Source organism: Vulpes lagopus, chromosome 18 (assembly GCF_018345385.1).
Source record: "Vulpes lagopus strain Blue_001 chromosome 18, ASM1834538v1, whole genome shotgun sequence".
Taxonomy (NCBI): domain Eukaryota; kingdom Metazoa; phylum Chordata; class Mammalia; order Carnivora; family Canidae; genus Vulpes; species Vulpes lagopus.
In genome coordinates, this window is record NC_054841.1 from 26,714,130 (window position 1) to 26,727,109 (window position 12,980).

At 48.5% G+C, this 12,980-nt stretch overlaps 1 protein-coding gene across 5 annotated transcripts in view; it reads left to right on the top strand.

Moving 5' to 3' along the window:
• BCL2L1 (BCL2 like 1) overlaps window positions 1-7,104 on the top strand; it is a 50,136-nt gene extending 43,032 nt beyond the window's left edge. For all 5 annotated transcript variants that reach the window (XM_041732793.1, XM_041732795.1, XM_041732796.1 and 2 more), the window contains exon 3: window positions 5,450-7,104. In XM_041732793.1, the coding sequence (XP_041588727.1) occupies window positions 5,450-5,587 (138 nt within the window). In that variant the 3' untranslated portion in view covers window positions 5,588-7,104. The remainder of the gene's footprint in view (window positions 1-5,449) is intronic.
• The last annotated feature ends 5,876 nt before the right edge of the window (window positions 7,105-12,980 follow it).

Consider the following 12,980-nt stretch of genomic DNA (forward strand, 5'->3'; position numbering starts at 1 on the left):
GTCTTTAAAAAAAAAAAACTATAAAATAGATTCATTAAGAATGGCACCTGCTGTGCTCCAAGTACAGCATCAGGTTCTGGAGATAAAAGGGACAAAACCAGACACAGTCTAGTGGGGGAGACAGGACAAAAAACAATCACTCAAATGATTGTGATTGTACATGGAATCAGGGAATATGACCTAGTCATAGTAAAGTGCTTTAGCTCAGTGCTTGGCACAACTAAAACATTCAAATGTATAATAAAGATCAGCTGCCATAACAGTTGTAATTATCTTATTGTTATTTAACAAGTGAGGACACTGGACTAGTCAAGGTCACACCACTAGGAAGAAGCATGGAAACTGGGAGGTGAGAGAAATGGCATAGGAGGATTGATCAGACTTAAGCAGGCGCTGTGCTTCACACCCTGGCAGGGTGGATGGGCTGCTACTTTTGGGACATTGTTGTGCCTGCCTTTTTCCTGACTTCACCAGGGTTGCAGATGGCCACAGGTTGGCCTACAGTGTTCAGTTGGCTTCTCGGCAGAGATCTAGCTGTAGTCAGTCTGTGCCTGTCTGGATGGGCCTGGCTTCAGACATGGGTCAGACTTGGTCCCTGCCTACACTTAGACCCCAGACTGAGGCAAGGAGACTGACACACAAACGGGCCTCGAATTAGGGACACCCTGCCTCACATTCTCGCATCAGGTCCAGGTACTTGTTGCTACCGCTGAAACATGCTCTTTTTTACCCCAAGATTTTTTATCCTCCCTTGACCACTGCCACCTTGTCTTTCAACACTCAGCTCAAACCTCACTTCCCCAGAGAGCCCTTCTCTAAGCATTCTACCTCTATCAGGTACTCTTTATTACCTCCCCATGACTTGCTGTCTTCAAAACCCCGTCATCTCTGAAATTGTCTTGTTTCTTATTATCCTCTCTACTTCCCACTGGAACAGTGTTTTTCAACCTTTTTTCCTTATCGCCACCCCCTTAAGGCATCTTTTTATACATTCCTGTCCTAATTGCCTTCCCAGGATATTTGAATACCACAGCTGTACTCTGTATCTCTTTATGTGCTATGGCCTTGTGGAAAACCACAAACCACTGCACTATCCAAGAATTTTTTCCTTTGTCCCATTGGAGGTGATTGCCCTCCCGTTGAGTGTGTGGAGACTAGAACATAAGCTCCATAAAAGCAGATCTTGTTTGTCTTGTTCACTACTCTGTCTTTAGTGCTGGGCTTGGAGCATGGTTTGCACTCAAGAAATATTTATGGTGTGAATGAGAGTCCAAAACCTTGGAAGCACAACAGAGACACTCATGGAGTCTAATAAGCTGAGTAGAAGTTGGCTAACAGGAAAATGATGTGGGGAGAGTGACCAGTTAGAGGACACACAGGGGTGAGACACCCTCTGGAGTATGTCAGGTGGGGCCATTCCAGGGCTGTGGCACAGGCAAGACCTTAAAAGTGGTCCTAGTCTTGGCTTCTCCTGGGGACCCTGGTTCTTGGCTCACCGCTCTGAGGGGCCAAGTCAGAAGACACCAATTCCTAGTCCAAGCTCTACCACAAGCCAGCTTTGTGAAACTATAGAATGGGCAGGTGAGTTGGCCTTCCTAACTTAAGGTGTCTGCCTGGCTTAGAGTCCATGACCCTCCTGTGGAGGTCATTAGCCAGCCATTGCCTGTCCCCAGTGGCCCTGAAAACCTCTGCATGGATCCCGTGTCAGTGGTCACAGCTGCAAAGAGAAACTTCCCCCACTTTGCTCTCCCCCAAGCTGAGGATGCAGATAGCCTCAGGCCTGGGTCTCCAGAAAGCTTCTGTGACATCAGAGACTTACTTCCAACTCACCCTTATGTCTCACCACCACCATCACTCCCCCATCCTCCCCACCCCACCCCCATGGCCACCATGCCAGCTCTAGCTGAAACTAGTGGGACCCACTGAGGAGCACTGGGGCTTATCTCTGCTTTTCCAGAACCAGGCTGCTCTGCAATGCTGTTTATTTATCCAGGGCAACCGCCCACTGAGAAAATGGCTGTGTTTGTTTCCAAGTGTGTCGTGTGAACCTTGAGCTAAATATACCCACACCATTGCCTCCCCAGCACCCGCCCCGGAATAGCACACCCCATTTTGCTCATGCTCTGTCTGCAAAAGCAGTCCCCAGAATCCACAGTCCCTGGAAATCCTCCTCCCCCTTCCTCAGGAGAAAGAGTTCCTGAAAAGGAGATGAAGGTTGTCCTGGCCAGGAATACATGAGTCGGGGGGCTGGGCAGGTCAGAGTCTTCTTGTTCTCTATAACAGTGAAATGATAATGTTCCCTCTACCCTGGAATGACTGTTCCTGGACAGTGAGTGCTTTGTGCCCTTGCAGGGACAGGGCCTGTTTACTCCAACTCAGCCCCAGAGAGGAAAGTTTCCTGTGGCTGCCAGCCCTCTACTTTAGGAAAGTTCCCATCGAGGGAGCCAGGCCTCTCCCACTTTGGCTTCAACCCCAGTGTCCCTGGTTTCTTGTGAGACATCGGGCCCCTTGGGATAGCTAGATCCTTCTGGCCTTGGTCTCACTTCTCCCATGCTCCCTACAGTCCAAGGCTCTCCCCACATCACAGATCAATCTTTTTTTTTTTTCTTTTTTTTTAATTTTCTTAATTTATTCATTAGAAACACAGAGAGAGGCAGAGACTGTAGTAGGCAGAGGGATAAGCAGGTTCCCAGCTCAATGCGGGACTTGATCCCAGGACCCCAGGATCACAACCCCAGCTGAAGGCAGATGTTCAACCATTGAGCCACCCAGGCACCCCTTGGATCAATCTTTTTTGTGACTCCACTTGGGCCTACTTTGCTTGGGACCAGAAAAATCATAACTCTTGTAAGAATTTTCTCTTTTTAAAAAAAATTTTTATTTATTTATTCATGAAAGAGAGGCAGAGACACAGGCAGAGGGAGAAGCAGGCCCCATGCAGGGAGCTTGACATGGGACTGGATCCCAGGACCCCAGAATCATGCCCTGGGCCGAAGGCAGGTGCTAAACCGCTGAGCCACCCAGGGATCCCCTTGTAAGAATTTTCTTATCCGCCAACACCTAGGATGAAGGGGGAGAGATGGGGAAGCATATCCACGCCAGTGGTGCAAAGCCAAAGGGGGGCTGGCTGATGCCACACCTCTGCCCTTCTCTCCCCAGACCCAAGACTCCCCCACATCCCTTTTCTTAGAATCCATTTTAGTACTACTGACAGATCATCCCAGCCCCCCACATAGGAAGGTATCCCACTATAGCTTTACTTCTTTGGAGCTGAGGAACCCTGGTTCTGATCCTAGCTATGCCACCTATTAACTGAGTGACCCAGAAGAGGTCTTTTCTATCCAGTGTGAAACAGGGCTCAAATATACCTGAAGAAGGTGAAATGGGTAACTGCCTGACACTTAGCAGACTTGTAGTACCTTTATTCCACTCATGTATTTGTTGAGCACCAACATGTGCTAGACGCTGTTCCGGATACAGAGTATATAGAGACAAGACAGGATCTCTGTCCTTGTCAAGCCACACCTAGTGCAGGAGACAAAACAAAAACAAAGTGTCAAATCTGGTTATGAAAAGTGCTAGGAAGAAAAATAGAGCAAGATAGAGATGAGGATGGGTGCCATTTTAGAAGAGGTGACCAAGACAGGCCTCCCTGGGGAGATGACATTTGAGCAGATTCAGGAGTGAAATGAGGGAGGGAGTGAGGCAGGTGGTGATCTGGGGTCAAGTGCTCCAGGCAGCGAAAACTGCAAGCTCTTGAGCAGATGTTCAAGGAAAGGCAAGGAGGCCGGTGTGATGAGGGGAGTGTGCAATGGGGAGAGGGCAGGTCCCGCTAGACCTCACTGGCCATGGTAAGGAATGGGGACTTTATTCTAGGTGTAATGGGAAGCCTTGCGAAGGCTGAGACCTTGGGATGAGATGGGAAGGAGTGACATGGTCTGAATGGAGGGACTTTTTCTAGTGTTTTTTTCCACCTTTACATGGTAAACATTCTGGTAAGGGCTCTAGCTTATGTGTCACTGCTACCTCCTTAATGGCTTAATAAATATTGAGAAGTATATGAGTCATCTTGGCAGTTCAATGCTCATGGCACTCTGCTAGGTACCAGGGATGTGAACAGAAATGACACCAGCGTTCTAAGTTCAAGAGAAAGCTGTTGGAGGACTTTAAGTGCCATGATCTGATCTATGTTTTTAAAAATCCTCCATATGGAGCATGGCCTGAGCAAGGTTATCAAGACCAGAAGTAAGGCCAGGCAGGTCTCACTCACAGTGAGCAAACTGGCCTGGTGGAACTTCGAACCAGCTGGAGATGGCAGGTGTTGTCTGAGGGAGCAGCCACCACTGCCAGTTGGGACCAGGTGGAAATGAGGGCCCAGGCTGTGAGCTCTTAGTGGAGAGGAAAATCATGGGCTCTGTTCATTCATCGGTAATCCATTCACACTAAACACGCATACTCCCTAGGCCCAGAGGCTCCAGTCTGTAAATGGGGAGAGAGGGCCTGCACTGCAGCATCACTGAGCATCATTACAGGACAAATGGGGTGCAAAGCTTACTCATTAAAGGGTGCCCCACACGCTGGCTCCGCCCTGGGGTGGGTAATTTAACCCACAGCCCCACCTTCCCCATATCATGTGCTTCCCTCCTGACTGCTAAGGGCTGTTGCTCACCTCCTTCTGGGCCCAGAGTGTCTCTCTCTCTCTCTCTCTCTCTCTCTCTCTCTCTCTCTCTCTCTCTCTTTCTCTCTCTCACACACACACACACACACACCAGGGGGTGGGGGACAGCGACAGGGCTTCACAGATCCCATCCTAGGCCGGCATGTAGAAGGTATCCCTCTACTCTGCCCTCAGTGTCTACCCACCAGCCTCCCCTCCCTTCTCCAGAGGGAGAAGGAGCCTCAGGCCAATAGTACCTGGCCTTCCCCTGAATCGCTGGGAATTTAGCCCTGTCCCCTCTCCCTCCCTCCCTCTCTTAGTTGCATTGGTGCATCAGCAGGAAGGCTAAGGCCTAGTGGGTGTGCACTATGCACAGACTCCACCCTCCTCCTCAGCTTCTAGACCACTCATGGGCCAGCTGTGGCTCACGGTGTCTCCCCATCCCTTTCTCTCCAGCCCTGCACTCCAGCCACCTAGCCTCCTGTTACTTCCCTGCCCCTGCTGATCTCTTTCCTGATGCAGGTTCTCCAGTATGACTTTTTAGCCAGTTCACCTTGAACAAAGCTCTTCCCAGCTTTGCACCCTTATGTCAGCTATAAAGTGTATTGGTCATCCCCAGCTGGGTGGCAAGAAGGAGGGCCATGAACCCTTTACTTGGCCCAGAGTGGGCATGGATGGCTATAGTTTTTCAAATCACTATTGCATGCAGGTGGCCCCTTCTCCCACCCACCCACCCATATTACTGTCATAGAACTCAAACAACACCGTCTTTTGTCTTCTCTATTCCTGCAGGATACTTTTGTGGAACTCTACGGGAACAATGCAGCAGCCGAGAGCCGGAAGGGCCAGGAGCGCTTCAACCGCTGGTTCCTGACAGGCATGACTGTGGCTGGCGTGGTTCTGCTGGGCTCGCTCTTCAGTCGGAAATGACCAGACACTGACCACCCACTTACCCTCCCACCCCTGTCCTGCCCCTACCACGCCCCTTTGTCCAGCCACCATTGCCACCAGGAGAACCACTACAGGCAGCCTACAGCCACCTTCCCATCACAGGGTTGGGCATAGACCAGGTCTCCCGCAATTAGTTTTTTAGAATCTACCACGCTTCTGTGAGAGCCGCCTTCCCCACACCTCAGTTCTCTGGCCTCAGAACCCACAAGGTTTCCCCAAAATCTGCCCCATGGAAGCTGGCAGGTGTGGGGGTGTTTGTGGCTGGGGGCTGGAGGCCCTGCCTAATTGGTGGAACCCCCAACCCCTTAGCCTCCCCAAGAATGCTTTCCTGCCAGGTAGCTGGAAAGTTTCTGACCTTTTTCCCCAGAAGGAGAGACTAGATTGCCTTCGTTTTGATGTTTGTGGCCTCAAAATTAATCATTTCCTATCCCTTCCAGAACCTAGGCTCCCCTTCCTTTCATCCCTTTCAAGAGCCACTTAGGGGCCACTTCTGACTAATTAGGGATTCAAGCTGCTTGGGATAAAGAAACAAGGACCAGGACCTCCTCCCCACCTCTGGCCTGGCCAAAGTCCTTGACCCCAATCCCAGTGTCCTCCAAAGGCCCCTGGATAGAGGCCAGCCCCACCCAGGAGGAAGAGGGCTGTAGCTGCAGGAAGCACCCCGTGCCAAAGCTGGGGTGGCCCTTGCAGTTTAGCACCACCCCAGTTCCTTTCCCCTTCCCCTCCCTTGGCTCCCATGACCATGACTAAGGGACCAACTGGGCTCAAGGCAGGTGCCCCAGAGCTGTTGATAGCTTCAGCTGCCTGACTTTCCTGCAAGAAGATCAGCCTGTGGCATCTTTGCCTGGAGCTACTTGCCCATGGAGCCTAGGGATTTGGGGGCCTTGGCCCAGAGGTGAAGGGGAGCTACAGGGAGCAGCTGTGGGAGCCCTAGAGTCTTCCCTACCTCAGGCAGGAAGGGCAGGAAGGAGACCCTGATGCACAGGGTGGAGGTGGGGGTGGCAAAAGGGGCCAGACCTACCTGGCCAAACAAATATGTGCCCCACTCCCATTCAGCCTAGGGTGCCAGGCTGCCAAGGTCAGAGTGGCCTGGCCAGGAGTCCTTCAGGCCTCCCTCTCCTCTACTCCACCCATGGCCTGTCTCATCCCTGGGGGTCCCGGCCTATCCCTGGCCATCCCGGGCTCTCTGCTGTACATATTTGAGACTAGTTTTTATTCCTTGTGAAGATGATATACTATTTTTGTTAAGCGTGTCTGTATTTATGTGTGAGGAGCTGCTGGCTTGCTGTGCGTGTGCACGTGGAGAGCTGGTGCCCGGAGACTGAACGGCCTGATGCTCCCTCCCCTGCCCTGGTCTGGGGAAGCCAGCTGGGGGTCCTGGCTCCTAAGGGGCACCTGTCCCCACCCCCACCCCACCCCCACACTTGTTCCAGCTCTTTGAAATAGTCTGTGTGAAGGTGAAAGTGCAGTTCAGTAATAAACTGTGTTGACTCAGTGAGCAAAGGGCCTGGGCTCTTGTGTGCCCCGGGCTGGGGAAGGAAGGGCTGTGCGGTTGGGAACAGGGCTGCAGGGGAGCTGCGCATCACTGCTGGCTCTGCTGCCCTCAGGAGAGGGCCTTGGACAAGTCCCTTCTTCCACCTGGGCCTGAATTTCTCCACCTATTCTTTGATGGGGGTTTTATTGAACACCTGCTGTGTGCTAAGCAATGGGTATGTGTGAGCAGGATGGATGGATGGACACAGTCTCTGCCCTCAGGAACTGACATTCTAGGAGAACAAACAGCCACTTGGCAAGTGTTTACTGAGTCCTGCTCTGCCCAGGCACACTCCTAGGCACTGGGGATTCTACAGTGAACAAAGCCCTTCCTTTATGGAACTCGCATTCTTGGGAGACAGACAAAATATAAGGATGAGACAGTCTGGCTGTTGGAGGGCAAAGGTAGAAGCTAAAGGACTATAAGGAAGAAGGACAAGATTTATGAAGGACCTAGTGGGGAAGGAGATAGGGAGGAGTCAGACTTTTTTTTTTTTTTTTAAGATTGATTGATTATAGACAGCGTGAGCAGGAGGGGCAGAGGGAGAAGGAGAAAGAATCTTAAGCAGACTCCACACTAAGTGGGGACCCTGATGCAGGCCTCAGTCTAATGACTCTGAGATCATTACCTGAGTTGAAACCAAAAGTCACCTCTCAACTGATTGTGCCACCCAGAGGCCTCCAGAGTTGAAGTAACATTTTAAAAGTAGAATCCCGCAAGATTTACTGATGGATTAGAGATAGTTCAAGAAAGAGGAGGGACTCCTGGGTGGCTCAATGGTTGAGCATCTGCCTTTGGCTCAGGGTGTGATTCTGGGGTCTGAGGATTGAGTCCCACACTGGGCTCCCTGCGAGGAGCCTGCTTCTCCTTCTGCCTATGTCTCTGCCTCTATATCTCTCATGAATAAATAAATAAATAAAATCTTAAAAAAAAAAAAAAAGGAATCAAGGGTGATTGGAGTTTTTGGAATGGTGTCACCATTATAATTACAAAAGTAAAAAGCACATGTCTGAGGCCAGTGCAGCTCAAGAGGCTCATAGTTAAGTGCCCAACAGTATTTAATATGGGACCTGAGATTGTCTAGGCTCCTGAGAAGTGATCATGAGAGCTATGGCCAGAAGAACATATGAGTTAGCTAAAAGAATGGGGGAGGCAAGAAGAGTGGTTCTGGTCAAGAAGCAAGTGCACAGGATGAGTAAGAATTTTCCTCAGACAGAAGGAAAGTTGGTGTGTGGAGTTGAGAAGGGTCTCCTGGGTCAAGACAATGTCAGAGAGGTGGGGAGAGGGGACTGAACTTGATCCTGAGGGCACTGAGAGCCAAAGAAAAGTTGTAAGGGAGTTTTATGCCCCCCTGAGAGCCGTCAAAACAAAACACCCTGTGTGGAGAAAGTTCTGGAGGGAAGCAAAGTGGAAACCTGAAGACCAGTGAAGAAATCATGGTTTGGTTAAGGCTCTGGTTCTCAGGGTGGGCAGGCCAGGTGTCTCTTGTGGGTCACCATTCCTGGGCATGTGACTGGGCAAGTTACCTATCCTCTAAGCTCCAACTTTCCCCTATAAATGGGATTGATGGCAGCGCCCATCTCACGCGATTGTGGTCAAGATTGAATGAAATAACCCAACAGAGCTTGGGGGAGGGCTGGATGGGGAGGCACGGCGGCAATGACCGCACCATCGGGCTGGTTCCCCCGGAGGTGGAAGGAGGGGCTCCCCACAGATTCCCGCTTGGAGCAGCCAGAGGACTGGGAGGGGTCTGGGGAAGCGAGCGAGGATTTCAGAGGCGGGGCTGGAGGCGGGAGGCTGCCTCGGACACTCTGCCCTGCCCGCCTTTAAGAGCGGGCTTGACTGCCCCCTGGTGGCTGGAGGGGAGAACCTGAAGCGACGCCACTGTCGCTGGCCTCTCCCGCAGGCCAGTCCGGTGTCTGGCCCGGCTCACCAGAGGGACCTCCACACTTCCAATCCTTGGGTAGTGGATTCAGAGCTTGCCTCTGCTCTCCTGGGACTAGGGTCATCATTCTTCTTAGTTCAACACCAAAGTCTCCAGCCTTTCCCTCCACCCGAGCCCCACGATGCTGCCCTTGCCCTTGCCCTTTAACCTTAGCCACTTGAGCCACTCTTCAGATTTTTGATCCTTCTGGAAACATCTTTTCACATACGGGCAAATACACAGATATAAGTATATTTTGATCCTCGTGGCCTCCCCCTGCCTTTTCTTAAACAAATGGTAACCACCACTCTGCCTTGCCTTTTCCCCCTAAATAATGTATCTTCTAGAACTTTTCCTACTCATACATGAATCTCTGTGTAGTCATCGGGTACCTTCAACAGTTACCAACACTCATGGCAGCTTCATTATTTTTTCTAGCTGTGTAGTATTCTAACCAGACTCTTAACTCAGTGATTTCCAACCTTAACACATGCACATGCATAAAATATTGGAATTGCACACTGAAGGAAAGTTTTTGGAAGGGCTTTCAGACTGCCTACATGAGTACTGGGGGAAAATCCATTCCATTTCAATATACTATTTTTACGATGAGAAAAATGAAATACAACATACTTCATAATGAAGTATTAACTTTGAAACAATGCATATTTTATATAAGCTTTTATATAGTAAGCTTATCCCCCATCAAGGCTTATTAATGATTATTTCTTCAAATTTTGGTGGTCAGCATCAACAAGAGACTTCATAGTCACAAGTAGGTGATAAAAATTTTAACCATCCCAAAGCTTACAATTGAAATTATATTTAAATGTTCCAAAAGTTCTTCCCTTTATTTAATTGACAAATATAATGTATTCAAGTGGATTTCAAGTCCAAATGAACTTTTTCATTTCAGGTATTCTAAATTAAGTTCCAGAATACAGGAAATGATATAAAGCTTTCGAGTCCTTTCTTCTTCTTCTTCTTCTTCTTCTTCTTCTTCTTCTTCTTCTTCTTCTCTTCTCCTTCTCCTTCTCCTTCTCCTTCTCCTTCTCCTTCTTCTCCTTCTTCTTTTCTTCTTTTTTTAGAAAATTATAACTTATTAAACCTGGGCAAGGCCAAATAGCACACTGAGAGAGAGAAAAGGAAGGAGAGAAAGAACAAGAAGGAAAGAAAGGGACAGACTTTGTAGTAAGACCACTTAAATTTCATAAGAATTCACAAGGTCTTTTACATGAAATTATTCAAGCTAATGATTCATGTGTGAACCTACTGCAATGGGGTGGTTTAAATAATTTAGAAGGGAATTAATACTTCATATGACCAGAATTCTAACATGAGTGCATGGACATTTATTTAAAAATCAGATAAGACAAATTTATTGAGATCATATTTGTCGATCTTAAAATTTGAGGAAGTCCTTTTTTTAAGTAAGCTCCACACCCAGTGCAGTGTTTGAACTCCTGACCCTGAGATCAAGAGTTGCGTGCTCTACTGACAACTGGGTGCTCTTAAAACACTGAGATACCAAGGGGTGCCTGGCTGGCTCATTCAGTAGAGCATGGGATTATTGATCTTGGGGTTGTGAATTTGAGCCCTACTTTGGGTGTAGAGTACTTACATAAAAAGGAATATAAACACCCTAGTGGTTAGCCAACAAGATAGTTTGTAAATTTGTTGCTGAGTGGGGAAATGACCAGTCCCCAAGTGAGAAAGGCTTGGCTCAAATTGCACTGATGTAAAAAACAGTGTCCCTTACCCCTGAAAGACAAAACAAACAAACAAACAAAAAAATGTTCCCTGTCCTATGACCTTGTAAAAATAACAGGAATAAATGAAAAGAACAATAAAGCCCTTGTTTGCAAACAATTTTTGTGGTGGGACAATACTCCGCAGCTGGTTGGCCATCCCTTTTAGGAACATCAATCTCACCTGGGCTTCATGCCAAGCTCCTTGGGCACCTGGAAAACAAATTTCTCCAGTGGCTTCGCAGACTTTGTGGAGGCTCATCCTGGAAGATTGGTGGCCTCATGCTCTGTGGTTGACCCCTGCAGTAGATGTCAAGGAAGAGCCCAACCTTGGCCATGTTCAACTCATCCTGGTGAAGCAATGAGGGCCAGCGGAGGGACAGCTGTGTAGTGGTTAGGAGCAGGGCTCTGAAACCATACTTCCTGGGATAGCTGGGTGCCCTTGAACAAGTGTCTCGACCTCTCTGTGCCAGAGTTTCTTCACCTGTAAAATGGAGATGATAGTAATAGGTGTTTATGCAGATTTAATGCAGGTTTTATGTTTGTAAAGTGCTTAAAAATGGCATCCGGCACCATAAATGTAAGTACTAATACGCTATGCTGTCAGACCACTCCCACACCTGCTACCACTGCTCCACAGACCCCTGAGGGGACTAGTCTTGAGGCTCCAACTGCCCCAAGCTCTGTGTCTTAGTATGCATATCCTCTGAAAGCAAAGTCTAAAAGTAAGGATTCAGGTGTAAGTGGTGATCCCAGAACAGCCAGGACAGTGAGGCTGGAAAGGACAGGAAGCCAAGACAGGGTGCAATGATAAGTAAATTGCCACTTCAGACAATGGGGCTCATTCCCAAGGGATCCGTTGATAGACCTGTGGAATATTCTAGGGAAAAGAACTTTGAGGTATTATTTCTCCACCAACCCCTGTCCCTCTTTGGCTGAGGGCTTCTCCTCAGCATTTGGCACTTCCTGCCAAACCCATTCTTGGGCTAAGCATAAATCTATGGCCAAAAAGACATAGGTGACTGTTCTCTTGAATGAGAACTATCTGCCAAAGTTGCACATGACTTCCAAGGGTGGGCTGAAGGCACATGGCTGGGGCAACAACACATCTGCCACCACTGGTGAAACTAAGCACACCAGCTGGGAACCATCCTTAAGGGAGGAACAATTTCGTAGTTCTCAACTTCTGCTAATCCAGACAATACTGCACTCAACAACCTGGTGTATCCATCATTTTGCACACGTGAATGTATACCCACAGGACATTCACAGAAGTAGAATCACCAGGCAAAAGAATGTATGTATTTGTTGTTTTGATGGAGACAGCCAAAGCTGTCATCCTGTGGAACTGCATGTCTCCTGCACCCTTGCCAACATCCATGCTAACACTCTTTTATCTTTGTCAATCTGGTTGATGAAAAAATAGTATCCCATACTTTAAAATTTCATTTGCAAAAGTCTAATTGAGGTTGGCATTTTTTAATAATTTAAAGGCCATCTGTATCCCTGATAAGTTAATGAATCCACACAATGACCAACGAAGGCTGCAAATGGCAAATGAAGACGCTAAGTAAGCATCATGTACCTCCTGCCCAAGGAACACAGCACACCCATGAAACATTATTGTCAAAAAGTCAGATCTAAATGTGACCAAAGCCTCTAAATGTAACCACTATAGATGGAAAATGCAGGGGGTGTAGGGGTACAATAAAAACTACATGGGAATGTAATCAGTAAGATGCAGACCGGGGGGAACTCCCTGGGACAAGTGACCCTGCTTCTATACTCACTCTCCCAGGAAGACAGAACAGACCTACTTTTCCCTTTTTCTCCTGCTAATTAAACTATAAAACCCTGGGCACTATATAAAACAAGTGCAAGATAACTCTGGAAGGTGAAGACAAGGCAAACCAGCCAGGGACCTCAGGACCCCAGGAATGACACGATGGCAAGTTCCATGGGTTTTCTTTTTGCCCCAGAGATCCCAGACTTGGAGCCAAAGAAGCTGGAGCTGACTACCCAAAAAAGCCAATGGACACAGAAAAGACAACACAGCCCCCAGGGCCTGCTTTCACTAGTCAAAGGATTAGGAAAGGAGCAACCCAGCAGGACAGAAAACTTTTAGACTGTAAGAGCTCTACTCCAGCCAAACACCACTGAAAAACA